This window comes from Parambassis ranga, chromosome 17, assembly GCF_900634625.1.
Source record: "Parambassis ranga chromosome 17, fParRan2.1, whole genome shotgun sequence".
Lineage (NCBI taxonomy): Eukaryota > Metazoa > Chordata > Actinopteri > Ambassidae > Parambassis > Parambassis ranga.
In genome coordinates, this window is record NC_041037.1 from 10,139,007 (window position 1) to 10,161,759 (window position 22,753).

The 22,753-nt window shown below is 40.5% G+C and overlaps 1 protein-coding gene across 2 annotated transcripts; it reads right to left on the reverse strand.

The window, feature by feature from the left end:
* Positions 1 to 698: 698 nt before the first annotated feature.
* Positions 699 to 21,800, reverse strand: eif2b3 (eukaryotic translation initiation factor 2B, subunit 3 gamma). 2 transcript variants are annotated; one of them, XM_028428272.1, is made up of 12 exons: positions 21,468 to 21,800; positions 20,584 to 20,749; positions 18,340 to 18,497; positions 14,302 to 14,461; positions 13,993 to 14,104; positions 8,921 to 9,010; positions 7,231 to 7,367; positions 6,889 to 7,079; positions 6,655 to 6,717; positions 6,167 to 6,315; positions 3,406 to 3,509; positions 873 to 925 (listed from the first exon to the last, which is right to left on the reverse strand). In XM_028428272.1, the coding sequence occupies exons 2-12, from the start codon at positions 20,729 to 20,731 to the stop codon at positions 873 to 875; spliced, it is 1,365 nt and encodes a 454-aa protein (XP_028284073.1). In that variant the 5' UTR covers positions 20,732 to 20,749; positions 21,468 to 21,800. The 2 variants fall into 2 exon arrangements, with proteins under 2 accessions (XP_028284074.1, XP_028284073.1); XM_028428273.1 differs by lacking the exon at positions 21,468 to 21,800 and having other exon boundaries at positions 699 to 925; positions 20,584 to 20,731.
* Between the last annotated feature and the right edge of the window lie 953 nt (positions 21,801 to 22,753).

Below are 22,753 nucleotides of genomic sequence, written 5' to 3' on the forward strand. Positions count from 1 at the left end.
ACAACACATCATCATAATCTCTCTACAACACACATAATAAGGCCACATGAGACGGTCTAAATGACTCAGGCAGGGCCACAGACACAATAGGAAACAGGACGGTAAATCACAAGCATCCCAGCAGACATCCCTGTCCTCATCTCCTTCATTCGTGACTGAGGAACTTCAAACCTGTAATTTAAGTAGAACTCCTCTGATGGAATGCAATAAATCTTATGACAGCAAAGAGAGCAAAAGGGGGAAAGAGGAGAAGAAAAGAAGAAAGCAAAGCATCAGGAGCAAGTCAGTTTCCTCCTCTACTGTGTTCCTGTGTCTGTGTGTGTGTCAGGGTGGGGTGTCGGTGCTAACTGATACAGGATCAAGCTGGGTGGTCCAGGGCTTACACATACACCATTTTTGTGTACAAATAAACTTAACCCCCACGCCATTGTGGTCTCCCCTCCCACTGCCTTTTCTCTCCATCTCTAGTCTTTACAGCGGCACAGTGTGTGTGTGTTTAAACAGCCATGAACAGTCAAACGTGTACAAGCCCATGCTCCTCCCTCAGGAACAGGGTAAAGTAACTGAGTAATTGAGTCCCGCTATTAGGAGTTAGTAATGATCTGAGTGTGGTGACATGATTGCTGTGATCTACCTACGATGCTGTCAGTCAGTCAGGCTGACATTATAGAATGAGTAAAAATACACCAACATTTGGATTCATGGGTTTGAGTCGACTTTATTTGGATGTAGAAAAAAAAGCCTGTGAGAATAGAGTGAGGACTGTTGAGCAGCACTCAGGCTTCTGGTTGGTTAGTTAGCTTAGTTATCCTGTGTGGTTTGCTGCTCTTGGATTAATTAATAAGGTGATGTCGCTCCATCCTTGGTGAAAGCTAGATCTCCATCAGCTGGTCCGTTCCAACGATGACCTCGTTAGTCCTCTCAGCTAAACAAGAGACAGAAAGCAGAAAAAGATTCTCTTCTCTGTCTTTTAAACACAAACATGAAGAAACGTATCACAAAAAGAATCTTTACACAATGCTAAAGTAACACAATATTTATAACAACAGCTGTAACGACATGAACAAAAATCAACAGCAACCTGGCAGCTAATATACTCAATATGTATGCAATGTGAAGCTAAAGAGCCACAACATGCATAACCACTGAATGATCCTTTCATTTATTTGAGATCAGACACACAGTCTTTAGCGTGGTGGGACTTATGTCGCCCCGACTGCTACCTGAACATCACAAGGAGAAACTGATGATGCTTGAAACTGACTCTGCCGATTCTCGCTATCACCCTCAACCCAAAGCTATTTTAGCATGAGACTCCTTCTTGCATCCCCTCTTTGCCTCCATCTCCAAGCACCAGTGCTGATCCAAAGCAAACGGTGGCAGAGAGTCATGTTCCGTCCACACAGACAGGTTTTAGTGTGAAGGAATCTGCTGCTCAGAATCCTGCGCTGTGCGGAGGGGAGGACAAATGGAGCATGGGACAGCATGAGAGGGAGTGACTGAGAGAAAGGGAGGAAAGGTTCGTCAAGCTGGGCCTGATGATTTGTCCGTATATGCAAAGAGTTTATAGCTTTATCAAGAACATATGTATTTACATTTTTCTCCTGCTGAGGCAATGACAACACACAAAGGAGCAAGTCCCAACTGAAGGAGGAAAATGTTGAAGAGGACTGGATTGTTTTGCAACAAGGCAAACAGGGATTAGAGTGATGTTAATGGAGCTAGAATGCACCATATCACCAGACCAGTGTCCTCAAACAGCAATGGACACATAGAAATGTCTCTCCATCTATATACGGTAAAATATAGCTCCTTTTAATGCATGTGTATATCTGTCAGACCGCCTGATGGAGAGGAACGCATCTTTTAAACACCTGTATGCGTGCACTGGTCATGTGGAGCTAACTGTCAGGGTGGTCCTTGGCTGCTAACAGCTTCAGCAGCACAGTGAGTGTATAATGTCTTTAGCAGCCTATGGGCAGCTAGCTAAATTGGTAGTGCGAGGCAATCTGGTGCTTCTATACATCACAAAAAAGGAGAGGAGAGAAAGATATTAAAAACTAAAAAATCTAACTTTTGACCTAAAGCAATATGGTAGAATAACCTTAGCGAATATGAGTATCAGCTTCATTTCTTACCCTGCTAATAGATTTTGAAGTTAATGGGACATATTATTACAACAATAAACAGTTCAAAAATGTATGTCCTCTCTCCAGTCACAGAAGAAGGGCATTGATTTCATGCTTATGCTTATTTATATATATAAAATTGAAAAATATGTATGTAAGAACATACATAATTGAAAAATACATATATAAGAAAGAAATATATTTTTTTTCTTATATACATATTTTTCAATTGTTAGTTCTAAGGAGACTGAATAACCTTTTAACAATGCTATTTTTGATCAAATAATGGCATACAATTAAAAAGTTGTTGTGCTGTAAATGTTGGTGGTACATTGTGTGCAACCATGAATCCCGGTGTTTAATAATATACTGTTAGCAAAAGAAAAAAAGATGTCAAAAAAGCTCATCAGGATCTATTTTATTGCAACAATCCCTCAATGGATGCTCCAAAAGGCCTCCGCGGTTTCCAACATTTTAGACGAGTTTAGCTCAAATTCACACTGTTGTAACTTAGAGCACCCTGTTGTTCACTCAATTAGGCTGCTCAGTCTGCTAGCCGAGCGCGCTCTGTCTTTCTCTATATGTGTGTGTGTGTGTGTGTGGATGTGGCTGGAGGCTGCTGCTGTTGAATTCCGGGTGGTCCTGTTCTGGCCCTGCTCTCTAACCTCTCCATCAATGTGACACACACACACATACAGACACACACACAGCTAGGTTTGGGGACAAGAGGATTAAGGAAATAAAAAAAAAAACCTGTGACAAATCAGACTTCAGAATGAAGAAACTTTCCTAGTTGGCTCGGACATTTGGCACTTATGAACAGATACCACACACATACATTAACACCTTATCTGAGTCAGCCAGAGAGATGTACTGGCAACAGCTGAACCTGGAGCAGATAGCATTCAGCTGCAATATAAGGTGTTTACACAGTCAATTTTCAGCCTCACAGCTTCCTTCAAGCCATTTTATAGTCCTTTTAGGAAATGTTCAGCTCATTTAAGTAGCACATTTCAAGACTCAAGTTCTATTATGACAATTTTTTGTTTATTAGTATTCATTTGATTGATGCAATCGAATGAAAGGGAGCTCCTGAAGAGCTACTAAATTCACTGTGAGTCTGTGAAACCTTCAAGTGGGCATAAATGGATCATTCCTTAGGTACACACAAAATGCACAAACGGTTAAAAGCAAAAGATCAAGACGTTATGTGCATCAGCACAGAGGGAATAAAAACCTTCCAAAGTGTGTGTGTGTTTTTGCTGGTGTGTCTCACCCTCTGGTTCGATCCGTTGTCCATATCCCACCAGACAGTACTTGAGGTCAGCTCCTCGGCCAATAACAGCATTGCTGCAGATCACGCTGCCCTGGAGATTACATCTAAAAAAAACACACACACACATATTAATTTGATTTTTATTATATTTAGGAATTCACATGTCTACTGCATGTTACAGAATTGTCAATTCATGCACCATGGAGACCTAACAGAGCTGTTATCATTCCATCCAAAGACTCCACCATGGTGGGGAGAAAAGTGAAATCAGAATCAATCAGAATCATAATCAAAATCTGATGCCATTATGCATACCTTTGTATCCCTAAACTAGTACATTGTCTCTGACACACAGGCATGTGCAGCACTGGGAGCTGTTAGCTGTTAGGCACAGTTGTACCACATTGTAGCTTGTAGTGACATTCAGAGGGTTTCAACACCTGCTTTGAAAACTCACTAACATCCAATCAATAGAGCTTAATACTATGGCATGAGTATATATATTGGGTAACAGCAGCAGGCCACACTGTGTATGTGTTTGTGTGTGTAAAGCCGATATTCACCCTGCGCTCCAGTCCCACCTGAGCTGGCAGTGCCAACCCACCGTGCATACTCACATTCAGCCAAACCATCACCATAAAATTCTTGGAGAGACACACAGACAGTCTTGTGTGTCCTATGTCGACTAACCGTGAAAGGTGTGTATGTGGGATAGAGAATGTGTGTGTGTTTCAGTAGCTCGGGGGAGCCCAGTGGAGAACACATGTTGGTCTTGCCCAGGCAGTGACGCACACACACTTGGCCCTCTGCACCTCACACACAGACAGGTTTGTATTGGCCCATTCTATTCAGGTGGTTAGGCCTGAAGGGAGAGGGAGAAAAGAGTGTGTGTGTGTGTGTGTGAGTGTGTGTGTGGGTGTGTGTGTTTAAGTGACTACCTCGGAGGTGGTGGTGGTAGTTGGTGATGGGAGATTACAAGATTCAGAGTTTTGTAACATTAGAGAGAGATGGAGAGAGAGAGAGAGACCACCAAAGAAGCTTCGGAGCTGAAACACCACTAATTACTAACACCAGGGCTCCTCCTTGCCATGACCCCCCCATCCTCCCTCTCTATCACACACACACACATACACACACACACACACACACACACACACACGTCAACCCCCACCTCCTGTGCCAACCCCCCTATAAAGTTGACCCTTACTATCCCCCTTCCCAAACATGCAGCGCTTTGTCAACAAGCTCTGGTCAGCTCCAAACAAAGAAACCAGAAATGCGAGGGGTTTCTGCGACATGGCTGGGGTCTGCTAATCCCCTCATACTGGCTCTTTCTTTCCTTCTTTCTCCTTCCTTCTTATGTCCTCAAAGCAAGAAAAGAAAGAATTGCAATTTCTTTCTTGCGTGCTAGCTTGCTTTCCCCTCGCTTCTTTCTTCCCTTCTCCCATCTCTCTCATTCTTTCATGCCTTTGTGCGTGCACCTACATGGGCATGATGAGGGTCCCCATGTTCACTGGCTGGGGTCCCTGAAAGGCTTAAGAAGAGATGGCGACAGACAGAAAGAGAGGGAGATGGTGTTGAGGTCTTGATGGAAAGAAAAGAGAGGGAGGAGTAAGAAATTGAGATAAAAGAAAAGGAGCCTGTGAATGAGTGCATTAAAATCCGGATTCGAGGCTAAGATGAGTCTCTTTCCACCAAGGTTTCTGGCTAGGAGACTGAACAGATCAATCTACATGCTAATTCTACAGTAGCTACTGTTGCTTTCTGTACAAGCCCTCTTTGTTGCATCAAAGCAGTCAGTTCTTTCCACTTTAATTAGTGGCTACAGTTGAGAGCAATCGTTAATGTGCAGTAATGCTCGGCAGTACTTAGGACTGGGTTTATCCCCAGTCAAATCATAATTATCAATAATTATCAGAATCAGATCAACTTATAGGTAAATGTATTTTTTTTGACAAGCCATTTCTTATGACTCTATGGCCTTACTGTGAACCAGCAAAACAGAGGACAACTTTCTGTCACCAAATTTTGATAAGCTGATCATAATTAAACTGATCCATCAATAACTTCAGTCCAATTTATCCTTTTGAGAGAATTCATCAATCACCAAAACACCCGACATGATTATGATATTCAACACATTTCCTGAACAGTGGGGAACTGGGTAAATAGTAAATTAGGGCCTAAATGAAATATATGGACGTTGTGTGTTTCACTTCAGCAGCTCTGTGTTTGTTTGGAACTGGTCTCTGGCTGGTTGCACACAAATAGATGCATTGTTAACTCAGCGATCCCTATTTGACCCCACAGAGCACAGAAAACAAAACCTATTACACCTCCTATCAACGGACACACATGCAAGCATCTGCCCTCCACACACACACTCTCACACTGTGTTTGCACATGGGGGCACCTAGAAAATTCAATGGACAGATATGCAGTGAATGGAGAACTTGGCATACCACTGCTTTTATATGTAAAACTCCAAACAGTGCCAACAGATAAAGAGAGAATGGATAAATTAATTTACATAAGGTTATGTAAAAAAATGTGAACAGGTGTCTTTTTCTGGCAACATAAAGATGAGAAACTTTGCTTATAACAGCTTTGCCACACACAGCATGCATGCACCAACAAACTTCAAACTTAAATTCATAAACATGCCTTCAAGGTTAATTTTTTTCTGATTAAATTAATGTAATGTTCATGAAAACACTTCAAAGTAAATGTCCTCAACAAATGAGTACGTGTGTGTTCTCACCCCTCCTCAATGGTAACCCCGTGCATGATGATGGAGTTGGTGACTTTGACCTTCTCCTTTATGGTGGTGGAGTTTCCAACAGTGGACCTTTTTATTGAGGTCTTATCTGCTATCTGGCACAGAGCTCCGATGATACTGTCTGATCCCATCTGAGGGCAGAACACGAACCAGATTATTACTCAGACAGATATACACACACTGTTCCATCACCAGACATCAGAAGTAGTATTAATAACCCTATTTCTTCTGATCTATTTTGCTTTATATTTTTCTGCCCTGACTGTTGATATATAGGTGAATATTTCATATTCAAACAATAGAGATCTCTCAATCTAAAATGGTTACAAAAATGTAAAGGCTGCATACCTAAATATGACTGATTATAGCATGGTTATTATCAAAGAAGATCAGACTATATGCCTGTGTCCAATAAAAGCCTGTTACGTTCTGCAGCTGCGGTAAACTGAGGAAATTCAGCTTGCTCTCACCTGACATCTCTCAGAAATGACAGCAGATGAGTGGACTGCTGGCTCCTCAAACAGCTTAGGGGCCTGGTAGCAGGAGGGTTTAAGACAGTGAGACATGATATAAAAAAAATCCATGGAATAAAAAAAAGGTTCAATCAAAAGACCGGTGATTCATTTATGCAACTGAGCCACCAGGAAAACACTTAAATAAAGCATGAGAATTCAAGAGTGAGAGCGGGTCAATGTCTGACTCACCAGTCGGTTAGCCTCTATGTAAGCAGCTAAAGTGTTAACACGGTAGCACAGGCCCTGGTCCATAATGTGTACATAGCAGCGCAGCTTTCCTCCATGGTAAGCCTCACTCATGTCACCGCGGTGGTCATTCCAACAGGAGCGATCCTGGGTCAGCTGGAGAAGAGGCTCATCCCGAGATGAGATGAGGAGCTCTGAGAGGGAGGGGAGGCAGAAAGATGTTTTCATCTGCATTTCAGGCAAAAGCCCAAACATAGAAATCCACATAAGTATAATGCTGAGGCTGTACAGGGATTGTTTTTTTCCTCAGACTTTCATAAGTGAGAATTCAGTGCAAATAATAACCGTTGTTTGTAGAGCCATCATTCTTTTTCTGGGTCTGATCATCTGTGTCGTCCTTCATTTTCTGATGGTTATTTGTTTTGGAAAACTGCTTGCGCACCAAATATGGTACCAGCTCGCCACGGATTGATGAGATGGATCTAGGATACAGTACGAGGAAAGACAAAACACGTTTAACGGTTAATGTAACTAGTTCAGTTGAAACCACAATGAGTATGTGTGCATCTCCAGTGATTAACCAAATGATGCCTCCATATCTTTATTAAAACTATATTGCTTATGCATAGAGCAGTTCTTTTTTAACTGAATCACATCTTACATTTTTAGCACTTCAGGTACCAGTCAGATTAAGCTGAACCCTTTTCAGTTCTCTGTCTTATAAATCAGGATGTAATATCATCTTTTCTTTATCCTCGTCTTTGGGCTGTGCTGTGCTCAGTGTTCCTCACAGCCACCACCACCACCACCACCACCCCCTTCCACTTGCCCTCTCTTACTTTCTTCTAAAGGGAGATTAGAATTTCCATCTGAATGACAGGAGAAAAACAACAGTTACTCTGTCCATTTCTCTCCTTGAGCAAGAGACAGAAAAAGAACACGGAGGAGAAAGGAAGAGAGGCAGAGAGGAGCTGTGAAAAGAAAGTCCGAGAAAAGAGCCGGAAAAAGAAATGAGTCATCTAACAAGAGAGATGATATATGCTGGTGGGAGAGGGTGAATTAGTGATGCAATGATGTAAGATTTATATATTTACATCTCTATGGCAAATGACTATATAAGAGTGCTATAACCAAAAATATTCAGAGGATGAGTAAAGAGGTTTTGTGTGTGTTGGCTTGGCTTTAGATTTATCGTGTGGAATTTAACTAGTTTAGTAATGGCACACATAATTTAATAGGTAATAACAGATTTCCACAATCTGACTTTTAGGCTGGAATCCACTTTTTTTTATAAAGAGCCATTTACAATGAGTATTCACAAGTCAGCAAAACACCATGCAAACTTGTGAGTTATGTATTTGGACCCATTTCCTGGCATAATCACATATGCTTAATACTTTTGTCAGTGACAGTCTGCTAACAAAAGAAAGCAGTCAGTGTTTAAGGAAGGATCTTTAGCGGCTGCTTTACTTGGATGCATTATTATCGAATCTTGCTGAAGGACTGTTCTAATTCTTTTAATCCATCTTTGATTCTTTAGGAGGCAAAAAATAGTAGAGACTGACTAGTGAAAAACCAAATAATCATTATCATTGTATTATTCCAACCAGAAGCTCTCGTAGCAAAACTCATATACATGCTCATATCACATAGATCACAAATATACTTTGAATTCAAATATCCAAAGGAATATTGATTGTCGGCTGCGGAAGGCTCCCTGTTCTGTAGCCTCATTTCAGAGGCTAAAGGCCTAACAGCCTGTCTTAGTGGCACATAGTAAAACAAATTAACACCTCGCTAGAATACCCTGCTAACAGAAGCTTTCAAAGCCTTACACACCATGTAGCCATGTTTAACACTTGCCACAGATTAAGCAGTGAATGAGGGTTCATGTCAATGTGACTGTGAGGGAGTCACAGTCACACTTTGTGTCCACTTTGTGTCCACGTGTCTCCATGTAGTAGACCCAAACTGATCAGTTTTTAAATTAATCGACTTTATGTGTAGGGGCATCAAGTAATAGAAAAGAACTCACTTGTTTTCTGTGAGAAAGTCCACCACTGCTTTTTTCAGACAATAGAGGTGAGCATCCACAAGGCCTGTTTTGATGTGCATCCTGGGATGTCTGTAGGTAAAAAAGAGGAGAAAACATCACAATTGTCCTTTTACATACTTCACCAAGTTATGTTACTTTGCAAAAACACTGCATAAAAACAATATTTGTCTCCAGATATGTGCCTAACTGTATGCATGTGCTATTTTCCTCACACTAACCCTGCTTCTACCTGGGGCACCATTTTCTTTTACTCTTTTAATCACCTACTGTTCTTAAGTATGCTTCTCATTTACTCAAACCACTTTAAAATTACATCCCCTTTGCACACAGGATGGGAAAATTCGGCGGAAAACCAGAAACAGCCTAACATAAAAGTCAGGGAATAGTGACATCTGTCTATTGTCCTCTGTCAGCTACCATAGAGCTGCCACCCTAAGACAGCTGCCATTGAGACAGGTTTATGTTGACTGAGAGGCCATATGCATGCCGACACCAACCTATGTATTCACTCATTCACACATTTATCCACATAAAGGGGCACGATCTTGAATGTGACATTTACGAAGCGTGAGCCAAAGAAAACCATGTCATCCCGGTCAGGTTTTAATAAACAAATCTTTCTTCAGCCCTTCACCCTCTCTAACTACCCATCCTCCTCTTCCCCTGCTCTTCCAATCAGTGTATAATAAAAGCTGCAGGGTGCATTGTTCCTAAAAGGAACATACCAGTGCTTACATGTTTTAGCCCATTTGCTACAAATCACATATACCTTCTATTACTGCTAACCATGTTTCAAAGCATGCTGCAATGATTTAGACTCTTAAAGATGTAAAAGCAGATTGGAGCCTGTGTCTCATTATCACACAACAATAACGTAACGAACAAAATTAAAAGCAGACTTGATGTTCACTGTTCACATTGGTGTGCAAATCTGATTTATGATTCCACACTTAAAGGAATAGAAACTAATGGTTACTAGAACTATTCTGCCTGGAAATGCAACAAGGAAGTTAAACCAGCACTACCCTGTCTGTTTAACACTTAACCAAGTTGGTCTAATAATTATATGTGAGATGCTGGTGCTGAAAGAATTTAATAAGTATAAAAAGTAATGGCCAGGTATTTTGTGAGGTTGCAGTGATGTTGTTCATACTTTCAACTGACCCAAATCTAATGTATGCCTTCCTCAGATATGAGCCCCAACTTTACAGTAGAAATAAACATGTATACAGTATGAAAATCCCCCATTGATTCTTCACCCATTCTGAGAGTGCTTTGAGTGACAAGTGGCTACCTCACAAGTCACTAGCTAGAGGAATGTGCAGCATCAGGAACTGCCAAGATGGCAGCGGCAGAAGTCCCCCATGCTGAGTGTCTAAGCCACTCCTCTGGAAACTTATAGATGATGTCATGGAAGGTTTGTCCATTGTTATATACAGTCTGTGGCCCTGACCCAGGGTGCTAAAGGGTAGTGTAACTGACATGGAAACTGAATGAAAATTAAATGAGTCCTTTCCTTTACCTCCCACCCTCGTTTTTTTCTTCAATCAAAAATTCTTCCCTCAAACTTTCCACCTTCCTTCCTTAACTGTCTCCTCACCAGGTTTGCAGTATAACTAGAGTGACTCAGGAGGGTTGCTTGGTCACACATATTTTACAACCAGATGCTGAAAGCCGTAAATCAAACCGAGCATGCTCGGCTGTGTAAAGGTATTTTATTCAGAAGCATAAAAACACATGTTCTTGCACACACACAGAGACATTCTCTGTGGGTGTTTGTCAAATGTATTTATTCACACAACTTTTCCCAGGTGTATTTGTGTGTATGTGTGTGTTACAGGCATAATGTGAAATTTATGGGAACACCCAGCATGTGACATCACACTGTTTGGCACCTGCAAGCCAAACAGTGGGCAGAGCCTTGGATAACTGGGTTATAGCAAGGCATGTGTGCATGTGTAGAAGGTAAGAACAGGTGCTGCAAAAGGAGAGAATGTGCAGGACAACAAAAATACTGTTGGTAAGGTAGCTGTGAGGCCTCGCAATTAAATGCTACTTCTAATCATTTCATTATAGCAAATTAGCTAAGGGTGCATACTTTAGTCGGAATACTAATACTTACTAGCATTAAAAATGATTGCCATCAACTTGTTCAACATGCTCGAGGACACAATGGCTGAACATTTTTTTGTCAGACAAACCATCTCTAACATGTTTACTTTGCCTTCAGTAAAACAAGGAAAAGCAGCTAATTCTCATAAAACTTACTGGAACAAATGTATATTTTTTCAGAACTTGATACGATGAACTGAGTATAAATAGTTGGTGACTCATTTTTCTTTCACTTTGCTGTACCAGTGTACACGTTTCTGCAAACACACATCTCAGATTTCCTAAACAAGAGTAAACATCTTGCCTTTTCCTCACAGCAGCGTCACATGATTTCTGGTTGCTGCGAGAACTGTAGAGCTCGGTGTTGAGGAGAGCAAGAATTTAGTGCCTCTGCAGGCAAGGATGACTCAACTCTTGGATTAACGACTTGACTACTAAAGTACCACTAAAGTCCTCAGTGGGAGAGAGGAGTCACATCTCTCTCGCTCTCAAACACACACAGCATAATGTCTTATTTAGTTACAACTAAAACCCCACAGCGGACGATGAGTCAGGCACTGCAGAATGACTGTTAATACCCTCATTAGCCAGGTTTTCACTGCAGAGCCAACAGGGCTGAAGGACTTACGGTATTTAGGGCATTCACTGAAAGCCTCCAATGTAAAATTAGTTTGAGTGCCTTAATATTAAAAGATACTAATGGATGCTTTCTTCATGGAAATGACTCACCTATAGAAGCTCTTAAAAATAACACCTGCAGGTGAAGTCAGGCAACTTTTGATGCACAGGCATCCCACAAACAACCATATGTTACTTAAAAATGTTAGTCAATAACTGTTGCCCAAAGCATTTGAAGAATTTGAATAGTCCACACATGCCAGAATCAAGAGGCGCAATCTGAGAGATGCTCATTCATTTTCAGATCATATAAAACACAGATTTCCAGGCAAGACAGAAAAGGGACCAACCAGCTACCTGTATCTAAATGCAGAAAATACAAGTTTTGTTGATGGCATCGTTTTCAGGTCAGTCCTTGCTTATTTCAGAAGGACAATACCAAACAAACAAGAATGGTCTACTCATTTGCCAAATCCTGTGCAGGGTAAACACCATTTATGCAGAAAGCCTGTTTAAATATGTAATTCCATCAGTGTAATCCTGCCCTTTTGTTGTAATGGAACACATTTTATGTTTGTATGATACAGTATGTTTGTGTTGACTGTGTTTTAGTCCCGCTGTCTGGTGCCATCATTGCAAACAGATGCAACCAACTGCTGTTCCAATATATATTCAATATATTCAAAAATCATATCTAGGCCTCTTTAGCTGCCCTGTATGGCTAAGTTAATCATAATTTCAACTTCAAAACCGCAAAAACTACAAAACACATTAGTATTTCTTTCTTGTGATCTGAATAATTCTAATATTAAATCAGCATATTAATATGCAGTGAACCAATTCTCCAGGCCTGGTCCCAAGAGATTCTGACAGGTGGAGCATTATTGTATGAGCGGAAGCTCTGCTGGAGTCCTTTCACACCCTTTAAGCGATTTCCAGGTCAAACAATCTCACATGTGCAGAATGTTTTGAGCTAACACACCTCAACCATGTGGAAACAATAGAGAAGGACGGGGGGACACGGGGGGTACATGGGTTGAACTAGAATGAGAGAATAAAGGAACTGACAGTCAGTTGTGTGGAGGGATGCACAGACCATAGGAGATGACTGAAACAATGAATGAAGCTGACTACAACAGTCAACAGTTTACAAAGAGCAGCACCGGAGGATGCATGCAAGGAATTCAGGACATGCCACACAACCAGACACTGGTTCATGTATTTACAGTGCTCCAGAGATGATGGACTCAAAGTCAGCTCAAAAACACTCAAGTGCTGATCTTAAATACTGTCGTGTCCAAGTTATTCACAATGAGGCTATGTGTGGAAAAGATGTATCATAAAGTAGGAAGGCTTTAGTGTGTGTATGTGTGAGTTGTGACTTTTGACTGGATGGTACTGATGTTCAAAACAGTTATATCTTGTAAAACTACCTATTGGTGCGTTAGAGAAACCAGAACTCAGGGATTCTTCTGTTACTACCTAAAGCAATAAATAGTGTATGTTGAGAGACTTTTTATATCTGTTTTGTGTGCCTGTGTGACATGCGAGCGTATAAATGATCAGAGGTGATTTAGAAGCTGTAAGTCTTTCAATGTAAGCTATAAATGTTTAGCTATGGGCTCAGTGTGTTTCCATAACACTGTGACAATGTGTGACTGTTTTCTCTCCATCAATGTCTGCCTCAAGGCTGTGTTATGTATTCCTGTGTGTGTTCATATAAGCATTTCTGTGTTTGTAAAAAAAAGAATGTGTATATGTGTGCCTGTGTGTGTGTGTGGCTTAAGAGTTGCCTGTGCAAAGAAGCATGCGAGCAGCTGCTCTGGCCCCCTCTCTTATTGGCCAGAATTTACAGTGGCTTTGGCTCCATGAAGTATTTACGAGCTCCCAAAACGCCCGCTCTCACACATACATGCATTTTAGGGCTCAGAAACGAAAACCTACCTAGAGTATTCTTCCTGTAACAAAAATCCCACACACCTACCATAGAACCTTCACTCTAATACACAGACTCTGATTAGAAACCTCAACATCTGCTTATGTCAATTAGAGAGTTGAGGTATTAAAGTTATTATTAAATTAGTTTTGGCCTAATTAAATCTGATAATGTGATAGTGACATTTCAGATGTTATAATTGTAGGACGTCATAAGGTGAGACTGATACAGTAACTGTACAGAGAAGAGCCACTGAGGAACGTCTGCGCACAAACAATATGGCTAACCATATATTTCATTGCTTTTTTTCTGATTAGATCAAAGTTTTGAACTGAACTATTATTGGTCTCACTAAAAATATAAACAGGTTCTCTTTCTCACTTACTTCCTCATGATGGACTTCCTGACAGTTAGTCCATCCTCAAGATCAGCCTCATTCGCCATGAAGAGTAGCCTCTTCCCTGACTGATCGACGCCAACGAAGTCTCTCTGCTCAGCTGGAGAAACATAAACAATATAAATATATAACATAAATATGACATAGAAGTTTGTTGCAATTGGTAAGTACAAGACACTGCAATGGTTTATTTGCATGTTAGCATTTGCAGATCAGTATATTAAAAACTTGTATTATTTTAACACCATGTTATAGTGGCCTTATTTTCTGTAATGAGTTTCTGTATATTGCTGTTACCTGTCTTTTTCTTGCCCTTCTGGCCTGGCACCGTCTCTGTGAATTCATGGGCTTTGCTCATTAGCATTGCCATGGTTGCATTGTGGGCTCTGAACAGATCAACCACCTCATGAAGCGCCACGTCTGTTATCAGGTCACAGCTCACTACTAAGATGTCCGTCTGAAGAGAAGAAAATCAAAGACAAACTTAGTCTTTTGAATATACAGACTGGACAGAAATGTCCCCACGTTATAAACTTAAAGAGATTTTCAATGACACTCCACACACACACACACACACACACACAAGACACAGAAATGCATGAAATATAGTCTGAAGAGTGAGGTATGTTTATAAAGAGAGGTTTGCTCACTCATGACAGTGGTCTGTGGCTGCATGTAGACTATACATAAAAAGCAGGGACAAAGCTTAATGTAAACACCTCTCAACATGAGGTCTATGGAAAACAAAGGAAACTGCCTCACTTAGGGTGATTTTGAGACAAGGGAGTAAAAAATAAGTCCACTGTTAGCTCTTCTAAGTTAAGTTGTGCTTGTATAGGTCAAACCTGTGTACTGTTTGTACTGTTTGTGTCAATGTACAAATAAGTGCAAGCAGCCTATGAATCAATTGACAAACCAGCATCAGTCTTTTCTCTCTCTGTGTTTATATGTGGGTGTGCCCACATTTGTGTGTCTGTGCTGTAACCATCTGTCTGTCCAGTGATGAAGGCTGTCAGCATAGGAACTAATCCCACCATTAGCTCCAGCAGCCTTAATGACAGAGACATCTTTACTCTGTCTTAGACAGAGAGGACAGAGTAAGACAGACTGGAACAGGATTAAACAAAGAAGAAAAACACGTGAAAAAAAGAAAAAAAATCTACAACTATTGTCAAAAGAAAAGGACAAACAAGAGCAAAGATGAACTGAACGATTTGTAAGCACAATCTCACAGCACAGTTTTGACTTCAGAGTTTATGATTTAAGCCGAGTCTGGCCGTGGCGACAGGAAGCTGCCACAGCAAAACTGGAGGTGTCTGCTGGAGATCTGCTGACAGCGAGACACTGAGATCTTTCAGCTCTCTTCTCCCTCTATCACACACTGACAAGCTTGCGCACATGTTCAGAAACAGAGCACACAAGTATTTGTGTATGCATGTGCATGCACGTACACACACATCAATGGATAAAAGGGTGCCTGCACAGTCCACCCGCAGACACACTCAGAGGCGACAGCAGAGTGGAGTCAGCTGGAGAGACAGAGGCACTTTGGCCTTTCAACAGCCAAGATCACTGGACAGGTCAGGACCACACACACAGAAAAATCACACATGGTTCCCCAGTGGTAGCTAACTTCAATCCAAAACTGCTGCTTACACAGTCTTAACCCACTTAAAGTAATCTTTATATGTATGGAGAGTTTTTCTTTCTTTCTTTCTTTCTTTCTTTCTTTCTTTCAAAAGTTTTGCTTTTGTTTTTTTGTCTATTATTAAATAACGTGAACATTTTGACAAGACAGGATGTGGTCCTACATGCAAATATGAAACCACCATCCTTTTTTATTATCAAATTAGTGTAATTTAATTTTCTCTTGATCAAATAATTAACTGAGTTATAAAGTATTTTATTGTGAGTGCTGGATAATACATACATATACATATTAATACATTAATACAACATATTAACCATGTGCTTTCAAATGTTAACTATTGCAATGACCCTGTGCACCCAATCAATACATTCATTTATGTTTTTCCTCTTGCAGTGTGGAGGTTGTAATAATTGGTAACATCTCCTCTCCTCTCATGTGCATCTTGCCATGTGTAACAGGTCAAGTTATTGTTCTACAAAAAAAAATACATATTTTTTATGTCTCCTTAGCAGATTCTGGCAGACATGGGAAACTGAACTGGTACACAGAACTACTGTAGGTCATAGAAAAGGAAGTAAAGGCAGATTAAGTAGGGCAGTTTTTTTATATATAAAAAATTAAAAAAAAAAAAAGACAGCAAGTCTACTCTATGTCTGCTGTGTCCTTTTCATTAAAAGCCTGAACTCTATCCCTCACTCCTCTCTGTCTTCACCTTTTGTCTCAAGTCTTACAAGCTGACTAACATGTGTAGACCAAAGGTGAACCTTTGAGTCACGAGTCCCTTGTATATATAGTTCTTTTAGTCCATACACACTCATTGCACCAGGTGATTAAGCCTGAATGATAATGAACATGTCAAAGAGGCTTTAAGCATACAAAGCAGAGGGTGCATGTAAAGTACTCCTTTCACTAGTTTGGATTATTGTGGAGAAACCTCAGAATTAAAACGCATATCTGTCCACTTTTGTCTAACTTCACTGTTTGAACAGTGAACAAAATAAAATATGCTGCCTGTAATCTCTCTTTTGCACTGCTCACCCAGAGTGTACACAGGTTCCTGTAAGTATTTTGTTTGATAGGTTAGACAAAATCCCCCCTATGGGAAGGTGTTTGCATAAAGACATGACTGTGTATGTGTGTGTCTATACTATGCTCATGCATCAGTTTGACAGATTGAGTGATGTCTGTGCTGGGATTTAGCAGGCCATGGTTACGGTTCTTCACTCATCACCCTGCAGTGTGTCAGTGTGTGTAACTTGATGCCTCTAATCTAGCTGCCTGCTCAAAGGATTAGGATCTCTACGATACTCAATGGGAGCAGGCTGGAGCTTGTCCCTTTTAAGTGTGTGAATATGAGTATGGTTATAGCAGGCATCTACTGAACTAATTTTTAACAAAGAGAATAATGAGAATCTGTGGAGACCTATTCAAATGCCAAAGGAAAAAAAACATTAAACTTGCCCTAACAAAAGTGGCATATGGGTAAGATGAAATGGTTTTGAAAAGATAGAAGTGATTCCTATGAAGAGTGTAATGAGAGGCAGCGACACTTGAAATGTGTTGCAGAAAAAAAATGCAGAACCTCAAAGACAGTGGGGAGTGCGATTTTTCCAGACATTTAATGTTTTTTTTTACTGTTGTTAGGAAATACATATATGAAATAATTGAAGCCTCAGCATTGTCTGGTGATGCTTCAGAAGAGAGTGACCTTCATCTGCAATATTAAGCTTGTCAGTTATGTCAGCAAGTCCTTCCTGGGTCCAACACTACCACTAAAGGTACATGAGTGATATCATGCTAATTCCCCGAAAGATGAGCAACTAACAAACATATCCACATGCTTATTTTCATTTCAGATTTGGAGAGACAAGTTTACTTTTTTAAAAGAGCATCATCGTTATGGATCTTTGCTTTCTCAGTAAATTATTCAGAAATGCCTCTCTGAAAGTTATAACTTCAAACATTCCAGCTGTTTGAAGAAACCGCTGATAGTCAAACAATAAACAAGGGTAACTGATTTTGAAATACATCAACAATTCTAAACTAAACAAAACCTCATACACACATGTGTTCATGGTCACAAGAGGCCAGTCGGATCCATGGCATATACAGAGGGACAACATGCGCTCCTAACATACCCAAACACAAATGTTGCACAGATGTGCATTACTACTGCATGAGAATAAATGGTGCACAGGGTAAACTGGCAGCACAGGCAGTCTTAACCATGATCTCATCTGTTTAGAGTGAATCGGATGAAGGGAGGGATGGAGGGATCAGCAGGCAGGATACAGAGGGGGTCTGGAAATTGGAGTTGGAGGTCATGGATACCAAGAAAATATGTGTATGTGTGTGCGCCTGTGAATGTTTGTGTGTATTTTGAAAGGTAAAATGAGGGACTTTGGCTGCCTTGGCCATCCGGTGGAGGTAAATGCATGGATCTGTTGTCTCCCAGCAGAACACACTCCCAACCATAGTCATTTTTTAACCTCTATTATTGCTTTTTTAAATATGGATTTTACACATCAAAAATTGGTGATCACAACTTCATGCAAAATGCATTGAATGTTTGTTTGTGCACCCTCTGTGTACATGCACATCTCATTTCATAACATACTAAATTGTGGCAGCTTTGAAGCTTTCAACTTAGAAGCTGTGGTCTGCTTTCATAGAAACACACTCACCTTAATCTTCTGCTGGATGTGTCTGAGAGCATCAGCCGTGCCCATGTCTCCATCTTCCTGGATACACACCACATCCAGTTTCATCTTCACATCCATCTTCATTTTAGGGTCTGTGCTCATCATCTTCTGGACCTCTTTGGTGGTGATCACAATCACCTCTGAAAATACACCGCAAAATAGCGCATATTAAATAGGATGTAAATTTCACTATACAATATCTACTTTAAATTAAGCTAGGGTGACTGCTTCGCTTTTTTATAATTTTAGCAGTAACATCACCAGACCACAATTTAAAACAATGCAGAGTCCATCTGGTTTAATTAGCCTTGTCTGCATAAAATGGTTTCTACTGGGCATTTGTTCACTCTAGCTGTGTCAGCCTAGTAAAATCTAATTGCACAGCTTTGGCTAGCAGGCTGCGCACACTAACTGTGGCCACACAGGATGATTATGTATAGAAAGCAACATTTATTTCAACAAGTGAGGAACTACAGGCTTTTGTAACCAACAGTCCAGTTTACAGGCAACAACATCCATTTATAAACTCTTGGTTTCTGGTCCTGCTGCAGCTTAAGACTCAGAAATCTGGGCTGTAAAACCTAGACAGGAAATGCACACCTGACAATGGCTGATAATGTGCCGACAGGCTGTCGACTCAGATAAAACTGCAGTGAAACTGGAATTTCAGTATTTCACTGGTGCTAAACCTTTGACTAGTATTATACCTAAAAAGTGCCTACATTTTGCAGTCTACCTTTTCACTTGCTTTTGACTGTGACAAACTACTGTAATTTATCCACCAGAACAGTTTATATATTCTAGAGCAACAACACGTACCTCATTTTTGACATGTTTAATGTTTGGCTTACCTTTAGCTTACCTTTACTCACATCTTCTTATAATTATATGAGTATTACACACAATAATATTTGCATTTAAATGTTTGTGTCCTCCTCTCTCAGTTTACATTTACAGTTAACATAAAACACGATTAGTTTTTACATTCAACAACGAGGCACACTTTTCTTTTTACAACAAATGTGTTTTTCCACTTTTTGTTCCAAGCCTTCCTAGTGGGCCACATAAACCTACTGGCTATATTTGTGCTTCTTTACATTTTATGTGGAAACCTGGAATACCGGTGCATCTCTCTAACACTTCCTACCAACACATTGACACAGTATATGTGGAATGCACACTGTTCACAAGCAGCACCTCGGATCCAATTAATAAAAAATGTAAGAAGAGAGCAGTTCCCGGAACTGGTTTAGATATGTGGATGACACCTGGGTCAAAATCAAGACCCATGAAGTGGAACGGTTCACAGAGCACACCAACACAGTGGACAACAACATCAAGTTCACCCAGGAGGACACCAGGAACAACAAGCTGGCCTTTTTGGACTGCACAGTCAAAGCCACAAAAACAAGACCCACAAACAACAAGAAGAAGGACAACAACCGACAACAATGTGTCAGGAGTATCAGAGACTGTGCAGGATTTTCAATAACCATGACATCCCAGTCCATTTTAAATCTATGACTTAGACAGAAATTGGTTCACCTGAAGGGCAAAATTCCCAGGGACAAACACAGTACTGTTATATATGTAGTCCAGGGCAGTGAGGAACACTCTGATTGGAGAAACTAAACAACCACTCCACAGAAGAATGGCTCAGCACAGGAGAGCCACCTCCTCAGGACAAGACTCAGCTGTTCACCTTCACCTCAAAGAGAAAGGACGCTCCTTTGAGGACAACAATGTTCACATCCTAGACAGAGAGGACAGATGGTTTGGAAGAGGAGTCAAGGAAGTAATCTATGTTAAGCTGGAAAAACCTTCCCTTAACAGAGGTGATGGACACAGACATCATCTTTTAACACATATAATGCAGTGCTTCACACAGGTATGTATGGAGACATTTAATGCTATTGTTTGTGAGTTTCACACCGACCCACCTACTGAGGTCCTCCACCATATATAAACCTGTTTCCCCACAGTTAGAACTGAACTGAAAACTTTGCAAGAAAATTCTACGAGTCCAGATGCCTTCCTTTAACCCTCTGAATGAAAATGACCTGGGTGACTGAGAGTCATCATTAACATAAGGAGAAAAAGTTACAAAATCCATCTTAGGTAAACATTTCCTTTATAGCTGTTATATATTTAAAGTCACTACAGATAGACAGGACAGAGTCCATAGTGGCTAAGAAATTGTTAGTATAATGAAACTGTATGTCTCACCTTCAAAGCCTACCCTCTCAAGCAAGTTCAGGGGATACCACATTAGAGGCTTGTTGCCAACAGGCAGCAAGGGTTTGGGGGTGTTGTATGTCAGATCAGTCATACGAGATCCCCCACCAGCCGCCATCAACACTGCCTGGAGCTCCATGGTGTCTTCTGGGGACAGCTAAGACAGGTAGGTAAATAAACTGAGTCAGTCAAAAAAAAAATCTGATGATATATAACATTAACAAACATACAGCACATTCAGACCCTACAAGGAGAGAAAGTTTGGCCACTGTGTGATGAAACAGCTCTTATGTTATTATTTCTACAAGAATGCAAACTAACTACATTCAAGCTTTTATAAAAACTCAAAAACAAAAAAATAATGTGCCACTGTTTAAACAGAAGTTCAACCAACACAAAAAAAACATCTGTTTGCTCTTAATAATAAACAAAAAATATGCTGTTTATATTTACACATAACTATTATAACTGAGTAAATATTTGTACTTTTGTCATTGTTACAGAGCTTTATTTTTGTCACGTGATGTGGAAAACGAATTACTGGATCACAGTCTAATAGTGCGTCTGTCAGTACAGCACGTGCACATCAAGCAACACGGGTGAACTGGGTACAGCTGGTAAAAACAGACATCAGATTAACTGAACTGAGTCAGTTTTTAGACATTTTATATGCATATCCGGAGTCTTGCAATGTTTCTTTTAAAGTCTAGCATGTCATCCATACAGCAGCCACAGCTGGCACCTGAATCAGTAAGCAGTGAACTGACAAATTGTCAAGTTCGCTGCCGACTGAATTCCTGTCATTGATTTAAAAGTATTGAGGATTAAATAAGAACACGAACGAGCTGAAATGTTAAAATTTAATCTCAGCCTACCCGTCAGTGTCCCCTTGATCCCTGTCGATCGGTTGCTTCGAAACGACAGCAGTGGCAGACGCATGTAAGTAAGTTGCTGTCACTGTTGTTAACACTTGGCTAACGATTAGCACGGTGCAGTGAACCCCACTGCTGCTTCGAAGACGGCTCACAACCAACCGGATCCCCCGTCCGGAGACTAAACAGTTAATTAGATGAGCTGTAACAATAGATATTATGTTTACTCGCCGATTTCTTTGAAAACGACTACGTAAAAGAAGCTAGCAACTAGCGTCCTATGATGACACCTGGGTGCTTTCAGTGAAATGCGTCCGTGTGGGAAACAACTTCCTCTGTACTGTGGTTCCTACAGGAGAGGAGTGGGGTTTACTGTGATTCTTTTCACTGCACTGAATTTACTGTAAATTCTAAAAAGGGCAAAATCTTCAAAGGAGGGGTAACAAAACACATATAATCGTTTCTTAATTAAAAAAAAATATAAATCTAAAATAATAAATAAATTAAGACACATTTGGGATTGTTGTTTGCTGACACTGTCATCTTGAATCCATTAATGATCATAAAATAAACACACAAAAATGTATTTCTTTTTACTTTTGACTGTGGTAAAAGGAATTCCTACTGTACACACACATATACACACACAGGCACACACCAAATGTGGTGTGAGCAGATTAGCAGCCAGCAGCCACCCAGTTACTCCTCCAGACTTCAAGCTTGAAAACTCCCAATTCACAGAGCTGAGACGTAACAGCAAATTGAGCTTGGGGAATGTGGCTTTGGTTTTGTTTGCTCTGGCCAGGAGATGAGCTTGACTGCTCGTTACTGCTTGCTCGAAACCAGGCGAGCAAGAGAAGGGAGGGAAGAATTAGACAGAGAGAGAGAGAGAGAGAGAGAGAGAGAGAGGACAAAGAGAAAGGGACAAACAAATGAATGTCATAATATATATACAGAACTATTTAAAAAATGCAGTCTGAGGGCTAAAAAACCCTAATCATATTTGTTAGTTAGCATTTTTGACAGCAATTTTACAGGCAAAGTGATTATAAATGCATTTACTCAACAAACAACCCTTTCCATTTTTTCTGCTCATTCTCTTCAGCCACCCAGTTTACAAGGTGTTGTCAGTGTGCAGGTGGCATCTCTCAGGCTTCATAAGGGGGATCTGGCAAAAAAAGAAAAGAAAACTTGCAGTAAAAGTCAAACCAAACCACTGACACTCACAGAGATTACTGCTGGGCTGGTTAACCACATGGAGCTAATGTGTGTGAGACATTACACATAGC